The following is a 21,559-nucleotide window of genomic DNA, read 5'->3' on the forward strand; positions in this document are numbered from 1 at the left end:
AGGACACAAGCCCTTGGGCTATGTAATACTTGGATCGTTGTACACTAAATAAAAACCAAATGTAAATCAGCACTGAACCGGTTTATAAGTTCACATAAAATGAACCGTTGATCTGAGGGTCTACAAATAAATTGTTTGCTCACAGATCATCGTATTACCGTACGTCACTTATATCCGTCATATTATAAGCGAAGCCAGGAAAGGACAATATGGTAACTGGCAACCCTAAAAAAAATCAATAAAATAGATATATACTTCAAAATACTATGAATTATATATTATCATAGATCCACATAGATAATTAAAAAAATATGTCAGTTATTTCCGTTCCCTAGCTAATAAGCCATATCTTTGGATTATAAAAAAAATTCTTTCCTACGCGCTTTCCCCCCTAAATCATCGGCTGACAACATATCTGAATTAACTCCTATCTTACGCAGTTTCTCTTTCATAAATTCCACCAAAATTAAATGTCATTTTTTTTAATTCAATTATAACCTTAAAAACTCTTTCTTTCTTCAGCTCAACTACGCTTCTAGCTACGAATTCGGATACAGAGTACGTGACATGCACAGCGGGAATAACTTCGGTCATCAAGAAGAGAAGAAAGGAGAAGAGACGAATGGACAATACCATGTTCTTCTACCGGACGGGAGAATGCAGAATGTAAGATATTCAGCAGGTCCCGAAGGTTTTCATGCTGATATCTCTTACGATCACTAATTTCTATAAATAGGTAGATTGCTTGGAAATGATCACTTTATGTTCCGACTAAATCGCGCCTGTTGATGTTACTGACAGTTAATTCTACCTAGTGCGAATTCTCACGTGCTAGCAACCGTCAGCGCCGAAATGGCGGAAATCAAATGGGCACGAAATAACAAGGTTTATAGCCTTTCCATGTATAGAGGTCATTGCTTGCGAAAATGTGTAGTGTAAAGGTTTAAATTTTAATAATGTTGGCAAACATGTTAACAACGTTTATGAATCTTTGAATATCCTAAGTTTCATTTGTATTAACCGTGGGTTTCTGACATTAAAATCTCTGTATAAAATATATCGCATCATCCCAGTCTTTCATCATTTAAATAATAAATATAACAATAAGTTTTAAACGGGGATTTTGATGTCAGAAGCCCACGACCACAGACTTATCCAGGTTATCATGAGTCGTAATAATTGATTAAACATATCAATTGCAAGTAATAAATTACTATAGTAGGCCATTCCACGCTTACTTACCCTTGTACAGGAATCTAGTTTTAGTATAATTACCAAGCAAAAAATATGGCCACATTTTGTCGTAATTATGTCTTGAAATGGTAATAAAATATTTATATAGCGTATAATTTACAAATTATTATACTTAAGGCTTAGTAATAATAATAAATATGCATTGAATGTGTTCAGTTTTACAGGAATGTAAATTAAAAACACAAAATATTTAAGTATTTATTTATGACATGTAGATAAATCACATTTAACATAAATATAGTTGGTTATTAAAATTAGAGGTAAGAAAACTCTTTTTGTTAAAATATACAATGTAAATAATAGTAAAATATTAATTATTATTTATAAAAATACTCATTCACAATTAATATTAAGTTAAAATATTTTCCGAATAACGGAACGTTTCACGCGAAGTTTAAAGTCAAAATGACGTCTCTGGATTTTTACTGCGAAAATATATACGCTTTCAGGCTGTCAAATTTCCCGCCTGCTTTCAAAGAGAAAGAGAAACCATGTTACAATAGAAAGTGATTTACGAGTGTGCTTTAGATGTCTTTATTTTCACTTAACATTTGCAGTTACGTATATTACGTAAATGAGAGTTATTTGTTGTTAAGTACATGATTACTTGTGATATTTCGCACATGTATATTGTAATAGTTTGGTTTTTGCTGACAAATGTTTGTCAGTTACATTCGATTATGAGATTATTTCTAATACTTTCTATTTTCTAAAGTAACAAAAAGTTTTAATGATTTGATAGTCAGAAATAAAATAAGTGTTTTTTTAAAGTATACAAACAAAAATTTTGTGGAAGATCATTCACAAGATTTATCCCAGTGGAAGAGAGGCTAGCCTTTTCAAGTAAGTTTATTTGAAAACTAATATTATGTTAGTTAAAAGCCTTGATTACTCGTATAAATGTTTTCTATGGGCAAGTGCAATCATCATTTTGGGTTGGTAACAATTTTTAGTAGACATTTTTCCATTGTACACTAAATAGTATAAGATTGGAAATAGAGAAATTCTATGTAATGTTGTTAAGTAAAAATTTACTAGTAGCTTATGTATTCTTCCAGACTGTTCTAAAACTATACCAAATTGCATCAAGATCCATGCAGCTATTCCGAAGATATCTTCTAACAAACATCCATCCATTAGCATTTATAATATTAGAGAGATTGGTGTATTTTAATCAGAAGTAAAATAAAAGATTTTTTTTTTCTTTATAACTATATTATTGCTATATAACATGTATAATTTAAAAATGTAACTGTCAACACAATTAAATTAGATCAATAAGAAATACATGGCAGTGTTAACTACAAAAGGTAATTTTATTTACAATAAATCCATACATTTTCATACGGTTATACTAAAAAAATGTATAAATAAATTTAAACATGTATTATAATAAACAAAAATATTATTAGTGTCAATATATAGTTGTTAATAAACATTCGTATGATTTTGAAGAATAAACAAAAAAATTATATGATTATGCATATAGTATATTTTATTAATTAAATACAATAGAACCTGGATATGCAAGAAACTTCTATAAGTGAGAGTCATTGAGCAACCACAACACAACACTGAGGATCTCCATAAGTGGCCGCGGACGAGAGTGTAAGCGTGCCCCTGGTCCCGTCCCGATGCATTGGAGGAACAGAGGGGTTTAGTGGGTATGCCTCCAATATGGAGGAGAATCCCACATAACTACCGCGTCTCCCCCGGGGCGCGGAGTATGCATAAAGCATTCCCCTCCGAAAAAAAAAGGATCTCCATAAGCGAGAAACTCAGGTGAAAAAATATCTATAAGCGAGAAACCTCTATAAGCATGATATCACAGTGCCTTTGACTCTCGCTTATCAAAGTTGAACTGTAATAACAATAAAATTAGTTATATTTATAACATTTATTATCCAAAAATTGTTACAAATTCCGGCATTGTTGAAACAATTCAATGATTTATTTGGCACTACCTATAAGCCTTATATAAATAAAAGAGATCTAAATATTAACAGATTATAAAATCTGAAATGCTAAAATCTAATTAGATATCCCAAAAATGTGGATAGATAGATTTTTTGCCAGCTGAATTCACTGAAATAGCGAAGTGAAGCGTAGCTCCAATTGGGGTGCTTTGACCAACAGAGGGGTTGCAAAAAAAATGATAAGTCCCCTTCCATGCATGCCCTATTCCAAATTTACTTAAAGATTTCAATAAATCTATTAACAAATTTGATATAATCTGAACAGCTATAAGACACAAACAGGCTATGTTTATTAATTTTTATATTACTGAGGGTAGTCAGATATTTTAAATTACAATGTAATCTAATCTAACGATATATAAATTGCATCATAACATATAATATATTCGAAAAGCGCGTTTATTTTTGTGATTACCATATATTTTTAATTATAACTTACTAAAAAAAGGCCATACGTGAATGAGATATGCAAAATTTTACACTATACTCGCGATATGTGAAAAAAATATATATTTTAGATACTATTATGTCTAATACTACTTAAGATACAAGAGAAATCTTAATTTTAACTTCCTCAAAATGGGTAAAACTCACATTATTACACAACAGACATACAGACGGACAAATAGTCAAAATGTTAAATAGAATGAGACATTTACAGATATTTGGGACAACGCCATCTATGGAACTATAATGAAGATTAATAACAACGCCATCTATCGAATAGACATTTTACAAGATTAGTAACAACGCCATCTATCGAACTATATCTTAAAATACAAGTAAATTAAAATTATTCCATTCTTTGTTTCTTGGGCGAAGGTTCTCCATTATCTTGACGATTGGCTGTTCTCTTGGGTTTTGATTCTAAACTTTTGGATAGATTATTACTCAAGGCTGTAATTTCGTAAGCTAGGCCTCTTATCCTGCCTATAGCTGTCTGAGACCTAGTTCTAGTGCTGCTGCTACACCCTGAAGTTGAGGGGATGGGGTCCTCTTTGTGGTCCGGAGATTCATCATCACAGATACTGGGTAGTTTTATTTGCGCCTTACGCGGTTTTATATTTGGGAGTACTGTAAAAAAATATTAATACTAGAAGTGTAAATTTTGTACAGTTTTCAAGTAAATTGCCCAAACGGAAAAATGTCAAAACCAAAAAAAAAATAATAGCCTATGTTTTCTTCCAGACTATGTTCAACATTGATGACAAATTTCATCAAGATCCATGCAGCCGTTCTGAAGATACCTTCTAACAAACATATGGACATACAACCATCCAAAATTTTGCATTTATAACATAAGTAAGACAAGGTAAGTTAGTTGACTTACATTTTTGATTTAGTTTAGAATTTCCAATCGGCAATAAAGAGAGGTCAAGTTTAATTTGACTGCCGAAATGTCTCAACGATTGTGACTTTGATCCACCGCTTACTGAAGATTCTGGAAAAAAAAACAATATTTTATCTCCCAAAATGTATTATGCGTTTCGAATATGAATGTATTCGCAATAGTCAAAAATCACTTCAAAAATGTAGTATTTAAAAAATACAATCTTAAACACCAGATTGAAAGTAAGGTTAGCGGTTTTTAGTTATTTTAAAAATTAATAATTCTCGTCAAATTTGCAAAGAACCACCAGTATTTACTGCTATCACTTTATTTTTTTTCTATTAAACATTATAAAATATCTACCTACAAATTTATTTGCAAGTTTAAAAAAAATTTAAAAAATTAAAAAATCTTGCGATTAAGTTTTATTTTCGATCTTACCTCCCATAGACTTTCCCCCAACTGCCTGGTTTGTATGAGTCAGTTCACTGTATTTGACATCACATTCATCCAAACGCTTCTTTAATTCACCTAAAAACATATTTTCATATTAATATTTTAAAAAAATGAGACCAACAAAAAAATTATAAGATCTGACAACCAGAAAAACACGTGAATTGAGAACCTCCTTCTTTTTGAAGTTGGTTAAAAAATAAAAAAAAACACAATGAAATATGATCCATTTAGACCGTAAAGAAATAAAGAAAAAATTAATTAGAAAAAAATCTTAACTATCTGTCCCAAAAAATATTTTTTGTACATTTTTTTATGTTTTATAAAAAAAAAATTTCAAGCCTATCTTACTCAAAAAGCATTTGATAAGAATCAAATCAGTCGAGTGGTTTTTTTTTATTAAAATCTTACAAAAAATAGCTTACAAATGGTCGCTTCTTGTTCTCTCTGCCGTTTGGACAGATCTCTGATTGTTCTCTTCTGTCGTAGAGCGATGCGTTTGTATAAGGTCATCTGAAATAAGTAAATCACTTAAAAATCCTGCTCGAAGGACCAAAAATGTCTAATGGTAAGAAAAGTGTTCTATGTAGTCATCTACATAGAACACTTTTCTTATCACATTACATCACATTATCTGTCAAAGGTTTGCGTCATTCTAGCAACTAAAAAAAACATTCCTTTCATCCATCTTTTATTGGGAAAAATCTACTCTTAAAAAAATTATATGATTTTTGATAATTTTTTGTGAATATACCGGAATTCGTGGCTATAACTACAAACCACAGAGAAATTTTAGACAAATTCAGAAATTCCTCCTTTTTGAAATTGGTTACAAAAAATTACTTACTTTTTTTATGAAATTTCACAAAAAACGTGGCTACAATCCACATAGTACTTTAAAGTTTATATTAATCAAAAAAACTATCTTTTTTTGTATATCTATGATATATTTAGTACTAAAATCACTTTTAATACCATCTTTATTAAGCAAACGATTTCTCCATTAACAAAATCATCTAAACATGTGCAATTTATCTCACTGACCTGTTTATAAAACATCTTATATTGAGATGACAGGAACAATGAAAGTTTAGCATTGGCCGTTGACATCTGACGGAGATGTATGAACTCTTGCCGCGTGGCTGTAGGCGTTATTGTGGTCACTGGTAAATAATATATTCTCTTATGTATACGTCACATCGTTTCAAACAAAGTATATATGACGAGATTTTAAAAAAACAATAGTTGTTGTCCGAGACTCCACTCGGAATTAAAACTTAATTAGCCTTTGTGTTCATCTAAACTATATTTTACTTACAAGTCAAATTTCAGCGAGATCCATGCAGCCGTTTTGGAGATACATTCTAACATCCATCCATCTTTACATCTGTTTATTTTTACTCTATACAATTAATAAAAATTGAAATGCTACATGAAAAAAAACATAGTTTGTACACATGATGTGTTTGCGTAGCTTAATACCGAAAAACCAATTTTTTAAATTTTTGTCTGTCTATCTGTATCATCATCATCAGCTCACTATATGTCCCCACCGAGGGGCTCGGAGCCTACCCTAAGTTAAGGGTGACTAGGCCATAGTCAACCACGCTGGCCAAGTGCGGGTTGGTTGACTTCACACATATCTTTGAATTTTCCTTCACCGTAAGAACGTCAGATAAATGTACATATGTAAATCGAAAATCGAAAAACACATTGGTACATGGCGGGATTCGAACCCAGGACCTGCAGATTACAAGTCAAGTGCTGAAACCACTGAGCCACCGACGCTCATATCTATCTGTATGTCGCTCATATCTATGTCTATCTGTATGTCTGTCCGCAAATCTCGGGCGAACCTTAGTTTACCTTATCAATATTACTGAAGCAAAATTTTACATGGATCAATGATTGTTAGAGTATATCTCCGGAACGGCTCAACAGATTTGTCACAGATGTAAAACATAGTATAATATAATAAGAAGTAAGATTAGTATAACTCACCATGCACTGGTCTAGGTATCGGTATAGTCACAGTAATATCTTGCAATCTTTTCCGGAACGCGGGGGATATCTTATCATCAAAATGTTCAATAGCCATGCTGGATATATCCCTCAATTCTTGCAGCACTTCATGAGCTCGAGGTGGACTTTTACATGTATCTACCATCTCAAGAATGCGTTGGATTTCATCTATTACCTAAAATAATTAAAAAAAGATATTAAAGTAGAATTATTATTCAAGAATAACTGTACAGGTGCGCACAGAATTAAAAAAACAACTTAATAAATAGTCTATGTGTTCATCCAAAGGATGGTTTACATTTATCAGCGAGATCTATGCAACCATCCCGGTGATACCTTCTAATATCTATCCATACATCCAAACATTCACATTTATAACATTAGTAAGAAGTAAGATGTGAATATCTTTAGATGGGACACTCATGAATTGACATAATTTACAATTTTACAGTAACATAATATACTCACCCTTCCAGGTATAAAGCAACACATGCCACTGTCAATAAATTTGGAATATGTCATATTAAGCATTGATATCCTTGTCTCTATCGATGTTAAAATATCACAATGACGTGCTAAAGGGTGATATCTAAAAAAAACAAATACATAAGTAATATTGTATTGCTTAAAGTACCAGTAACTCAGAGCTTAAGCAATTGAGTTGTAATCTGCAGGTCCTGGGTTCAAATCTCAATTGAACCAATGTATTTTTCAATTGAAATACATTAATCCAATGTACTTACAGTGAAGAAAAACATTGTTATACCTGCACATTTCTGCAAAGAAATTCAAAAATGATTCCTTTCGGGCAGAATTAAAAAACTTAATTAGTAGCCTAAGTGTTCTTCCAGACTATGTTTTACATCTATGCCAAATTTCAACAAGATCCACGCAGCCATTCTGGAGATACTTTCAAATAAACATCCATCCATTCATACAAACATTCACATTCATAATATTAATAGCTGTCGACTAAGACTCCGCTCGCAGGGAATTAAAAAAAACATAATAACTAAGCTTGTGTTCCTTCAGACTATGTTCCACATCTATATAAAATTTCAGCAAAATCCGTTCAGCCGTTGTGGAGATAACTTCTAACATCCATCCTTCCATCTAAACTTTCGCATTTATAATATTAGTAAGAAGTTATATTGAAAAGACCGATGTTTTCCATATTCCAGCATAAATAGTAGTTTACTAGAACAAAGGTTATTAACCTTATTACCAACATCGGCACAATCTGATTTATGACATCACACAATCACATTTATTAGTTTTCCTTATGTAACACCTAATGCAGTCTTCGTGAGTCATACGAAGATGCTAGATAATTCTGGTTATGTATTTTCCTTTTATACTGTTCACTTTAACCTCTCTTTGTAACACAGAGTTTAATGACAAATCAAAAAAAACTGCAACATTTTTCTCGTTTATAGAGATTTCTGTTATACCAGAGTTTCCCACTTATGAAGTACTGAATCTTAATAAGCGAGAAATCTCTATAAGAGAGATTATTGCAGTCCCTTGGATTCTCACTTATTTGGGTTAAAGAGGATATTCATTATTCATTCAACATTATTCATACTTATTGTCAAATTTTTTCTGTTGCAATGTAAACCTACTACATATTCTAATTTTAGGGGAGGGTCAGCATAAATAAAATAACTGAAAATTACGGCATTATTTGCGGCTTAAATATAGTTATGAACCATTTTGTTTTTCCATTTACAGTTAACCGACGTATTTCGGGTGAAGTTATACATATACTGACGTACCCTGCCCAATTCTGCGAAAAAATTCAAAAATATGTGTGAAGTCAATTCGCACTGGGCCAGCATGCTTGACTATGGTCTATTCATCACTTAAGGTAGGCTCCAAACCCCTTAGAGGGGATGTATAGTGAGCTTATGATGAATGAAAATAGATTTTAAACACATTTCATCACTGCAAACAATTGATTAATTATTATAGTTATTTACTTACCTTCGTTCTGACTCTCTACGAGGGAGCTGTGCTTTAACAGTCTTCAGAGCTAAGGCATGTCTCTTCTCAATCATATGAAAGCCTCTGTTGAGCATTCTCATACATATCTCGTTGAATGCTTTAGACACCTGAGTCACCAAGAAAAAATTTAAAAGGTTGAATTAAGTGAATACAAAAATAATTTTGAGGTGATAATTTTTTTTTTTGTATCTTGTACATTATACTTGAACTAAAAGGAGAATCATAATAATTCTGCATGTTTGAATTTTACCTATTTGCAGAAAATTATTTTCAAAATTGAATTCTTAACAAAATTAACGCAAGTTAAAATGTATATTAACAAAGGTTTGCATGAAATTAATTTGTGAAATATTAAGCAACTTTTTTTTGTTTATATGTAACTTTAAATGTTATTTAAGTTTAGTTCATTCTTATGTTTTTGGATATAATTTTTAATTGTTTAATCTTTTGTGTGACGACGTGGCTTTAGATGGAAATTTCATTGTACCAGTTAAAATCTACTGATTTGTATTTATTACTTTAAATAGAAAAATCATAATATCAAAACAAATGGTCATTTCTATAAATAAAATAAACTTACTATTCTAACTCTTGCCATTTCGTCGTACGTTAGTTGTTTGATGATATTTTCAATTATTATAATTGGGAGATTAAAAAGATCCATTTTGTAGTCAATATAATCACCAAATTAAAACCATGAGACACAAAAAACTGCTAAACGATTATGTTTACTTTATTAAGAACCTATCAAAGCGGTTATGATTTACGTTTCGCGATAATTCATTCTTGTTCTTCGATTCGTTCTATAGTTCTATGCAGGGTTACCATATGTCATAAATTGTCTGTCATTTTGGTAATTTATTACAAAACGAATTTTATTTACAGCAATAAAGAATTGCACGATACAAGTAAATTAATGAAATATATCTTTAATTCCAAATTTAAATCGATTATTTAGCTATCTCTAAAATATCTAAAGTCGTATTCTTTTCTAAAATCAATAGAAACATATTTGTTTCTTAGTTTAATGGTCTTGATAATTATTTTAATTTTATGGAATATTTCCAATTTTTTTGTATCAAACCCTAAAAAAATAATATTGGTACTGTGGATATTTAAGAATTACCTAGTTGTAACCCTGAAAAGAAGGAAGTCACATAGATTATGTATTGTTTGTGGTGTGTGTCATTATCGATCAAAATGGATGTCAAGTTATGGTTTAAAAAATACTGTCGGATAGAATTTTATTTGATCCGGAGGGCATATGATTTTATAGACCTAAAAAGTCGTAGGTATCCTCTTTTCAATATGTCGGACTATTACAGTTCCATAAGAATATTTAGGCAGTCGAAATTTTTTTGAACAATGTCATATTGACAGCGTCATATTTGACCAATGAAGTAGCGGCAGCAGTTTAATGTTGCCATTTTCATTATTCCGAAATAACAATAATTTATCATATATCGTTTTAAATAGACAGGAATTACTTCAAGAACTTGGATTATAAGTTGCAAATCAATTTCTTGGAGTTGTAACATGGACGAATTTTGGAGCATCGGGAACACTATTTTCGGGTGTTTATTGACGCCCATGGACATCTGCAATACCAGAGGAACCGCAAATTCGTTGCCGGTCTTTGTGACATTTTTGCTTTCTGATAACCCTTACTTGCAGGCGATGTCCTGTCAATAGCAAAAACGTTCCTTGTGTTCTTGTTTGCGTGTGAGAAAGATCTTTGGGGAACCCTTGGACTATCTATTGAAGCCGAAGAGCTGCGACTTGCATAAGAATTTGGAAGTTGGGAAGACGCCTTTGTCCACACGGAACAGACACAAAAATATTTTTTTTTCCAATGAATTATGTAATATAAAATAATGTAATCTTAACAAAGGCTTATTATTGTTTTTATTCGTTTGTTATCTTAATTCTTATACTAGCCAAAACGGTGTTTCAATAGGATTCGAAAATATTTCGACCTAGCTATAATTTATAGAAATTGTGATTAAATTTGTTAACGATGAACACAGTCTGGAAGAACACATAGGCTAGTAACCTATGGGCTACGGGCCTACTAAAACCCTAACGCCGGCCCTGCTTGTTATTACAATATTTATAATGAACGCTCTGATTATTTCTGAAACCAACGTATACTTTATTCTCGTTTATTCCAACGCATCGCGAGTGTTTTTGGTTTTAAATGTTAATCTGTTAGAATGATGACCAAGAAATAAATAAAACAAAAATATACTTTAATCAAACATTTATTTTAAAGTACGTAATATAACGGTCATATTTGTAAAATTAAATATTACAAACCAACGACAACCAATATAAAAATGGAGGTCAGAAATATTTTAAATTTTAAGTTTTCGGAATCGTGCGCTAAATTGAGATACCACACGAGCGTTGCTTCATCGCAGCGTACGAATCAACACTCATGAATCAGAATATGTTTGGTACAAGTATTTGCCGTTTAAATTCCGTCCTATTGTCGAGTTCTCTGGTGTATAACACCTTAACTCACATGTTAACGTGCCCTGTCTTTCTTATTTGTATAAAATAACAACATAACCATCGAAGCTATGACAACGCAAACGCATGTGTGGCATCTCTCTAACATTAGTTTATTTGGACATCAATTTTGAAACTGACGGTCCCAAAATTTTGTATTGGTATAGAGTATAAAATGTACAATTCATATTTAGATTTTAATATATAAATAATACATCGACCATAACAATAAACTAGATTAGCGGTTCCCAAACCTGTTTCACTACGGAGCCCTTGGGAAACAGACTTTTTGACTCAACCCTAGGCTCTATGTATTTTTCTAGGCCCTAGGATTTGAAATTATTTTCTCGCGTGTTTTGTTCGCGCGTCCAAACTTTTGTAACTAAGGAATTTAAATTTTTTACGGATCTTTCGATGGAACTATACACGTATCCCTTGCCCTTTAGAATTTTTATAATTATATCTTTGTAAACTCCCAGAAAAGGTTTGCGTAACACTAGGCCTCCGCGGAGCATACACAGTTTGAGAAACGCCGGTCTACATATTAAAATGTTTGACGTATTAATTCTTTAGCATTGGTATATGTACCAAAGATGCCAAGAAAAACACCAAAGATACATATTAATATCCATTTAATTAATCTCCATTTCATGAAACCCAAGCCTGGGGAATCCCATTCTACGCATAATTCGATACATGCCGGGTAAATAAAGCCCATATTTGACAAGCAAAATGAACCAAGCTGAAAAAAAGGTATATCGTTATTAAAAAAAACTAGACCGATTGTATATCTGCGACGCTTAAGGGAACAACACCAATCCCAAGACAGGAACAGGGTTATGGAAGACTAATTCGCAGACATGTGGCGCCCCTTTCTGTCCAGCGCCCTGGGCGGTTGCCCAACCGTGCCCTATCCTAACGCCGGCCCTGATTGTTACGCTTATTACATTATTTTTGAAACCAATGAATCCTTTTATATTATTCTGATTCATTCAAACGCGTCGCGAGTATTTTTGGTTTAGAAGATCTAGTAATTTGACTAAGAAATAAAACAAAAATATACTTTAATCAGGCATTTATTCTAAATTAAATTTAACGGTCACATTTGTAAAATTAAGCGTTACAAACCAACTATTCACAAAAGCCGATATAAGAGGTCAGAAATATTTAAAAATTTTCTTAAACTTTTCGAAAACATGTATTGATAAATTGAATGAAATGCCACACGAGCGTTGCTTCATCGCAGCGTACGATATCGACAGACACTGTGCCACACACAAGACGCACGCAGACAAAAGCACGTGTGTGGTCACGCACTAACTACTATCTTTGGACATCAATTTTCTTATTGACGGTCCCAAAAATTGTCATTAGTTTTGTGTATAAAATATAGATCTACATATTTAAAATTTGATAGTTTTTATAGATAAATAATAAACCGACAATTATAATAGTCTAGATATTTAAAACGATTGACGAATTAATTCTCTAAAATTGGTATATGTACCAAAAACACCGAGAATAGTACCAAAGATACATATAAATATGCATTTTAATAGCCTCCATTTCATGAAACCCAAACCTGGGTACTCCCAATCTAAGCATAGATCGATGAACGCCGGGTAAATAAAGCCCATATTTGACAAGCAAAATGAACCAAGCTGAAAAAAACAACCTATATCATTTTTAAATACCAAAAACTGGATTGTATAACCATAGACACCAACTCGGAATCGCTTTCCATTTGTAATGTATCCCGACAAAACGTAAAGGCTCGGTAAATTTCATATAGAACGAATTCATTCACAAATTGATTTATATTTCGGTTTTTTGACTTGTATTGACACATCGTGTCATCTCTCATATTCTCTTCGACAAAATAGAGATAACAATATATGTCAATCCAAGAGTAACGACAGTTGTAACTTACTATAAAAATTTAATAGGTTATATTTATTCCAGTAAACGTATTAGGTAATCTAGTGCCCTGTCGAGTTAATAGGGTTATGTGAAACTTTATAATTCGCATACCAATGGCGCCCCTTTTTGTCCAGCGCCCTGGGCGGATACCCAACCCTAAATCCGGCCCTGGCACTATCATCACTATACCACGATTCTTTTATGACTACACAGAAAATGCTAGTCAATAAACATCGTCAATTATGTATTTCAAAATTAGTATGAAGTTTTTAGTGTAATTTAAATAAGACGCTGTACTTTTAACGCAAATTTTGTCGGTGACTGCATTATGACATCACAAATATTGGTGCTAGGCCCAAAGGCTAAATATTTATTTCGACTTACCAGTCCAATAAAAGAAGATACGTTGGGAAAGATGAAGGCAATTAATGTGATAACTATAACAAACGATCCTCTGTAAACTCTCTCCCAAAACCAATATTTTGTGGGGGGGTATCTCTTCTTTATGTAGTACCAGACCAAATCAAAAGGCACCCAAAAGTTTAGTGCAAATGTCACGTAGATGATAACAGCCATAAATACTTTGAGAGCAATCGAGAACCTAAAAGTAAAAAAAAATTAATAAAATAAGACAAAAACCAATGATTTACAAAAGATAAAATAAATGTTTTTTTTTCTCTTATTAGTGTAAAACTTTGATAATATTCATCAGTTCCCAATATGCATACAAGTATTATTTTTTTACAAGACCAATTATTAGTAAGAAATTCTAAATATTCTAGTTTAGCTTATTAGTTTTTCGTATAGCATTTGGTAAATTCATAACAACACAAATTCACCGCCCGCGCTGTGTCGTTGGCACGAGAAACGCATCAACCAATGACAGATCGCGAGCGGAGAACAAAAAAAATGGCGATTTTGGTTTTCCCGCGATAAGTGTCTGCGCAATAAATAAATGTAAATATTTCCCTTTGTGCTTTAAAGTGTAATAAAGTGATTAAGTGACTATCATTAACCATTTAGTAAATTATTATTATCATACTTACGCTGTAAATGGAAAATTCAGTGTAACAGGAGACTTGGAATCTTCACCGAAGCCCCAATAGCCAAAAGTTCCTATTACGAAGACAATGCCAACCACAACGCTCATACCTGTCAAAGGAAAGCATATTTACACTTAATTCTTCAAATAAATTAACGAAAAAATGCTTTTAAATCGTTTTCATTTGATGAGCACGCAAGCCACATTAGCTAACTTTGAGATTAGCGCCATCTGTCGCGCCGGATACGAAAATAGTCAAATGGACAGACGGAGGTGCATTTAGAAATCGCTTATTTTTAGGTGGGCCATTTCAATAGGCCACATTGAAGGCTGTGTGGCTATATGTAACATAAAAATCTTGTCGCTTTTAACAAAAAAAGTATACGATGTGAATTCCATCAACTTTCGACTCAGCATCGGCATTAAGATTAAAAAGAAAAAAAAATTTAAATTGCTATAACGTTGTTGAAATTCGAAAGAAAAAAGTATTTTGGACGGAAACTTAAAGACCATTGAAGGCATCTGCTGCTGCTGCTGCTGCTACTTCGGATGTCTATGGGCAGCGGTGTCTGCTTGGAAATCAAAAATTGTGTCTATGGTAATAAAAATTTAAAGTAATTTACCTAAAGCTAGTACTCTTCCAATCTTTTGAGGCTCCTTCATGTTATTCTCAATTGCCATAGTCGCCCCCACGCCTTCCATACTAAAAACACATACCCCCAGAAACTCGAACAGACCGGGCATATTTTTAAACGCCGGCATTTCAAACATACTCACTTTGGAAAAAGTACAACCGTAATAAATGGTAGCTATAGCCAAGATAACTGTAACAAAACGATTAGTTAAAATAATTTTATTGACATTTAACAACGCCATCTATTGGGTCCAATATAAAACAAAGCTTTGGTTTTTTCAATTAACTCTGTCATTCCAATGGACTAAAAGCCTACTCTTATTTAGCTGAGACTGGTCAACCATGCTGACCCTTTAAAGTAAAAAAAGCGACAATTCAAGCATCTTACGAATATTATCAATGCGAATTTTAGGATATTTGTAAAAAGGTATCTCCAGAACTGCTCAACCGATCTCGATGAAATTTGACATAAATGTAGAACTGTCTGGAAGAACTCTTTTGCTGCTATTTTTTTTAATACCGTGTGGATGGAGTTGCAACGTTACTCCGTTCAGCAGTTCTGCAGATACCTTAACAAATATCCATCCAACTAAACATTCGTATTATAACATTAGTTTTAGACAGTTTTAGAGTCCTTTGGCGCGAATTGCGCACTTTCATTACCAAGTCAAGTGTCAGAATGATTAGTGAGGGGACATAAACGTTGACATTTTAATAAGGCTAGTGTTGCGCCATTATACCGGCATAATGTCGGATTTTCTTCCTAACAGCAGTAAGATTTCAATATAAAATTACTTAAGAAACAGAGTACAAAAACTTACGTAGAAATATATCAGCAAGGATGGAGAACGGTGCCAGGTATTTCAGTGTTGTAATCATACAGATCAATATGCAGGGTACAAGCAGCATTAATATATACATTCTTAAGGGTGGATTTCCTTCGAGGGTTACTGTATCCGTGCCCTCGACCAGCTGCTTTATAGTTCTACAGATAACAACTTGGTAGACGCAACAAGATCCGAACAGATCCACGCAGATTGTGAAATCCACAGCGTACCTAAAACAACGAATAACTTAGTCATTTTATAATTAACCTCGTCAGTAACTAATCTGACCCGTTGAAAGACAGTACTACAGTAGTTAGATCCGTCAGAAAATATAGAAACTACTTAGGCATAAAGACAATCTAAACGAAAAATAACAAGAAAGGTAAAGTCCAACTAAGCTCTTGTGACACTTGTTCTTTGATGGATGCAACTAGCATTACCAGGCGTCCGGATAAAGCCGGTTATAGGTAGGTTTTTTGAGTGCGTATCCGGCGAAAAGGTTGTCAAGGCCGGACAACCTTTTCGCCGGATTATTGGGCTTTTTACATTTCGCAATCGAGAATGGCCCAGTGCAGGTATCCTCAATAATGTAAGGTGTCCGGCCTTTCTATTCAAATGTCCTGCCAAACTTACTGGTCTGTCCGGTTTGGCAACCTGGCAACCCTAGTTGCGTCAATGAGCTATATTTAAACAAGGATGTCTATTTAATCCGTTGAGGGGCGCTGATGTCGGTTGATTCTGTCAAGAACAAAGACCGACATGGATGTCAGATATAACTCACTAGCGCCGTCCCTCAATATCAAAATAGTATCACAGGATCTTTGTCGTAATTTAGCTGTCTTATGTTTTTCTTGAATGCCATTTTCTATGACAGATATATTTAAACAGCGCCCTTCTAATGGCGCCAGCGGTGCTAGACAAAGTGCATTCGCTTCGAAGCGATTCCATAGCGAACTTCAAAGATGTACGGAACTGAGGCGCGACAATCACGTGACTTAGCGAAAGTTACTGTCAGTTCTATACATTTCTAAGTTCGTAATGGAATCGCTTCGAAGCGAATGCACTTTGTCTAGCCCAAAAGATATTGATTAAATATTTTAATGAACCTAAACTGTAACTGTAAAAGCACTTAAAGAAAATGAAGAATAAAACATTTATGATTTTTTACCTCAAGCATTTGCTATATTTCCGTATTTTGGGAAAGGGACAGATAGCGATCGCTGCTTCAGCTACATCTGGGTAAGACATCGTTGCGATGTGCAACCGACCGTACAGCCTTTGAGCCGACTTCGCTATCATCTGTATTTCAAAAATTATATTTTGAGCCATTACACATATGAAAACTGAGTAAAACATTACGTTAAAGGGATGTAACTATGCCGCACAACTTGTTATCGATAAAAGCCGCTCAGACGCAGGTAAATATTTCATCAGCTCACTATACGTCCCCACTGAGGGCTTGGAGCCTACCCTAAGTTAAGGGTGACTAGGCCATAGTCAAGCATGCTGACACAATGCGGGTTGGTTGACTTCAAACATATGTGCAGGTTGCATCGCGATGTTTTCCTTCACCGTAAGAAAATATCAATTATTTTTATTTTCTTAATCTTAATTCATAATCGCTTTAAATGTAAACAACGCAGTGGACACGATTTTTCCTATCAGTACGTCCCAACCTACGCCAAAACCACTTACCCTTCTATTCTTTGTCTCGTTGTAAGAGGTGTGAAGCAAGTCACAAAATAAGGGTTTATATTCCACTATTATCCGACGTTCTTACGGTGAAGGAAAACATCGTGATGCAACCTGCACATATCTGAGAAGTAATTCAAAGATATGTATGAAGTCAACCAACCCGCACTTGACCAGCGTGGTTGACTATGGCCTAATCACCCTTAACTTAGGGTAGGCTCAGAGCCCCTCGGTGGGGACGTATAGTGAGCTGATGATGATTCCACTAAGGATGAAGGGTTTACTTTCCTTTTTGCCTTTAGAGTCCAGGTTTGAAAAATTGGATTAAAAATTGAAAGTGTAATACGTAATTCATGTGATTGTCATTCTATTTACTTACATACATACAATAACTGATTAGAAATCCTATAAAAATGGTGAGACCCATTGATGTCCAAAGTCCGCAAGCTTTGTATGACTCGTGTATGGCCACCACGCCTCCGCCGAGACAACTCTTCACCAGATGACCCACTGATTCTAAAATACTGTTATTAAAAAAAAACAAACAATTGAAAAAAACATGAGAAATTAAAAAAAAAACAGAATTTGTACAACTAGGTTTTTGTTGTTTTTTTTTATTAAAAATAACTAATTCTTCTATTCATTTAAATAATTTGGCAGAATTAAAGCTACATTTCAGATTATTCAACGCAACAAAATAAAGGTTAGTTCTAACTCTTTCAAATTGTTCGACATAACCGTGGGTTTCTGACCCAAAATCTCTGTTTAAAATATTATATCATTATCTCTGTCTTTCATCTTTGATATAACAGAGATAACAATATGTTTTAAACGGATATTTTGTACTCGGAAATCCAGTTACCTAAATAAAGTGGCGTGTAAGCCACGCATAAGCCTCGAATAAACAATATGACGTAGTCTAATCGGGGCTATCGTAATCTATCTCTATATATGGATAGCTCATTGCTTGAAAATTACAGTTACTGAAAATTATTTCTATAAGAGCCCGCTTTAACATCTTCGCACGAATTGTCCCGGCTCGCCCGGTGAAATACCATGACCACACAGAAGACACGCCTCAAGTGGAAGCAATTCCGCGTACAGTCTGATGAGTGTGTGTCCCGGAGGCCTAATTTAGTCCTCTTTCCCATCCCACCCTTTCTATTATAAGGAAAGGATGGGAAGTGGAAGTGGACTTTCCGGATGAGAGGATGCATGGGAAGGGAAAATATATTATTTCTGTGCATCCTCTCCCTCGTCAATTAAAGGTAGGTAACGCATATGCGATTGCGTATGTATATGGGCAACGGTTACTTCGCTATTTCAGCGATTTCAGGTGGCAGTTCGCGCGTTTGCCACGTAATATAAAGAAAATTACGAGATATCACTACCACTGCAAACCGCAATCAGCGTCAAAATGGTGAAAATCAGACGTAAAGTAATATTGTTTATAACATGTCCATGTATAAAGTTATAACATACTTAGTCTTCTTTCCTGGAGGTCTAGCACTAACAAAGTCGTAGCTACCAGCAGAGGCAGCGGGAGATTTGATTTCAAATGTTCGTCGATGTCCGCGATGTCCCGAGGATGTACTACTGTCCTCGGTAGTGTCCGCAAAAACTCTATTCTGTAATCATACGATATGTACAGACTGCAGAAAAATATTAAAATTTAAAAAACATATTAATCCCGAAAAGAACAATTAAAACTATGATTAACGATAACTCCTACGTAATTGTATTCCGCAATTTGACAGTTTGCAATTTAAGCTATTGTCTTTTGAGAGGTATAATTGATCGTTAAGCCGATTTGCGCAATTGGAAACACCCTGACAAATGAATATAATATTTAGATTTTGCCTTTAATTATATTTCAATAGTATTTAGCAATTGATATTTAGAATTATGATATTTAAACTAAATCTCTTTTGCAACATTTTGTTGGCTCGCCGCACAAAAGACAGACGTCAAGTGGAAGCAATTCCGCGTTTCATCTGATGAATTTACGTGCCCGAGGCCTAATTTTTGTGCTCTTCCCCTTCCAACCCTTTTCTTGTAAGCGACGGGAAGGGGAGGTGAATATGGCATAGATATCATCTCTTTTTTGCGTCCCCTCTTCTGCAGATATGTCTATGGGCAACGGTCATTTCTATTTCGGTGATTCAAGTAACCGATTGCTCGTTTGTCAACTTTTGCTATAAAAAAATTAAGAAAAAAATACTTACAGATATCTGACCCATCTTTCAACAATTAATTTAATTATATTTAATGCAACTGAATAATAATCTATATAAAATATAAAATAATAAACACATCGTATTACAAAAGGTAAATAACAAAGTAATAAAATATTTTCAACGTTTTGTACAAATTCCAGGAACAAATATTGACAATTCTGTCAAATATTCTTTTTCAGTAGAATAATCAGGCAGTTATATAAAAAAATATTGTGATACTAACTTTCTTTGTTAAGCAAAGAGGTTCCCAAACTTTTTCGTAGACCCTATCAACATTTCTTTTTGAAGTGCCCATGCTTTGATGAGTTTTTGATGGAGCAAAATTGGAAGATTTTAGATTTAAATAAGGTCCACAAGATACTGTCTTTTCCTGGTCTTCGGCTTGGTTCACAGAACACATCTGCTCCGATTTCTTCTGGCCGCGAAAAGGTTAATATTTAGCATAGTCTAGTTTAGACCTTAACTCCGTCCATGCGGAATAAAAAAAATCTTAATTAGCCTATGTGTTCTTCCAGACTATGTTCTACATCTAAGCCAAATTATATCGAGATTTATGCGCCTGTTTTGGAGATACGATCTAACAAACATCCATCTAAACATTCACACTTATATTTTTTTTATAAGAGAAGAGGGAAAACGAGTGGCGGGAACACCGAGGTGACAACTACAACCATGGACATCTGCAATACCAAAGTAACTGCAGATGTGTTGCTGTCCTTTAAGGAAATGGTATGCTCGCTTCTTGAAGATCCTTAAGTCGTATTGGTTTGGAAAACCGGCGAGGACAGATCGTTCCACAACGCGGCTCTGGGAAGCAAGAAATTGCGCAAGAATCGCACCGTTGTAGAATGATAGCCATCCAGGTTGTGTGGATGGAATGCATGTATGAATTAGTAAGAAGTATAACTTAGTCTAGTATTTTGTAAGTATCAGAGGGTCTTATGAAATAAAACAACAATATTTCTCTATGATTATTTACAAACATTTATTATTTTATTCATTTAAAAAGGAAAATATATCACCTTACACAATTTTATATAATGAAGGCACATACATACAATAAGACATCGATTTATAACAGAAATTAATTATATTTTTAATTAGTATTGGAAATTCTGAGAAATAAAAAATGATTCAATTTCATTAATTGGCCAAAAAATTAAATCAATATTTTAAAATTTGTAAAAAAAAATTAATTTCTATTTTTCGAATTTAATTTAATTTTCAAAATAAGAACGAATTGAATTACAATTGTAAATGCATTAGACCGAATTTTATTGGTAACATTAAAAAAAATACTTGACGGCAATTTAAATAATTATCATTTATTATTCTTAAAATAATCCGTTAAAATGAAAAAAAAAACGTTTTCTTAATTTGAAATTCAAAACTTGTTTTTGTTTTTTAAAATGGATAAGAAAGATGAGATATATTTGATAATTTGCGTATTTCTAGCATAACATATTACTATACTGTAAAAACTACTAAAGTATAATTTACCGTGAGTTTCCACTGCGGAAACATTTTGAAAGTTAAGAACATTTATCCAAGTGTTTCTACAGTGAAAACTCACGCTAAAGACACAATATTATTGTACTTGTCTGTTAAATGTAAAGGAACTAAAATATTTCGTTAACCAAATGTCTGTTTTATTAAA

General features: G+C 33.4%; 3 protein-coding genes across 6 annotated transcripts in view; 1 reads left to right on the forward strand and 2 right to left on the reverse strand.

The window, feature by feature from the left end:
• The window catches only part of CPR143 (cuticular protein RR-2 motif 143), a 15,776-nt gene extending 14,857 nt beyond the window's left edge, over positions 1–919 (forward strand). For both annotated transcript variants that reach the window (XM_013322992.1, XM_013322991.1), the window contains exon 3: positions 523–919. In XM_013322992.1, coding sequence (XP_013178446.1) covers positions 523–723 — 201 coding nt within the window. In that variant the 3' untranslated portion in view covers positions 724–919. The remainder of the gene's footprint in view (positions 1–522) is intronic.
• Positions 920–3,010: 2,091 nt separating this feature from the next.
• On the reverse strand, positions 3,011–9,845 carry pall (F-box protein pallbearer). 2 transcript variants are annotated; one of them, XM_013323231.1, is made up of 9 exons: positions 9,620–9,845; positions 9,019–9,146; positions 7,504–7,624; positions 7,015–7,210; positions 6,058–6,176; positions 5,439–5,526; positions 5,002–5,091; positions 4,561–4,671; positions 3,011–4,304 (listed from the first exon to the last, which is right to left on the reverse strand). In XM_013323231.1, exons 1-9 carry the CDS (start codon positions 9,701–9,703, stop codon positions 4,024–4,026), a joined length of 1,218 nt encoding a protein of 405 aa, XP_013178685.1. In that variant the 5' UTR covers positions 9,704–9,845; the 3' UTR covers positions 3,011–4,023. The 2 variants fall into 2 exon arrangements, with proteins under 2 accessions (XP_013178685.1, XP_013178686.1); XM_013323232.1 differs by lacking the exon at positions 9,620–9,845 and adding an exon at positions 8,712–8,821 and having other exon boundaries at positions 9,019–9,111.
• Positions 9,846–11,284: 1,439 nt separating this feature from the next.
• Positions 11,285–19,930, reverse strand: LOC106125848 (solute carrier family 36 member pathetic). Of its 2 annotated transcripts, none has more exons than XM_013323257.1 (9): positions 19,891–19,930; positions 19,148–19,293; positions 18,045–18,189; positions 17,142–17,272; positions 15,968–16,203; positions 15,136–15,336; positions 14,517–14,622; positions 13,855–14,071; positions 11,285–12,292 (listed from the first exon to the last, which is right to left on the reverse strand). In XM_013323257.1, exons 1-9 carry the CDS (start codon positions 19,903–19,905, stop codon positions 12,095–12,097), a joined length of 1,395 nt encoding a protein of 464 aa, XP_013178711.1. In that variant the 5' UTR covers positions 19,906–19,930; the 3' UTR covers positions 11,285–12,094. The 2 variants fall into 2 exon arrangements, with proteins under 2 accessions (XP_013178711.1, XP_013178710.1); XM_013323256.1 differs by lacking the exon at positions 11,285–12,292 and adding an exon at positions 12,611–13,211.
• Positions 19,931–21,559: the final 1,629 nt, after the last annotated feature.

Source organism: Papilio xuthus, unplaced genomic scaffold (genome assembly GCF_000836235.2).
Source record: "Papilio xuthus unplaced genomic scaffold, Pxut_1.1 DF825783.1, whole genome shotgun sequence".
In the NCBI taxonomy this organism is placed as follows: domain Eukaryota; kingdom Metazoa; phylum Arthropoda; class Insecta; order Lepidoptera; family Papilionidae; genus Papilio; species Papilio xuthus.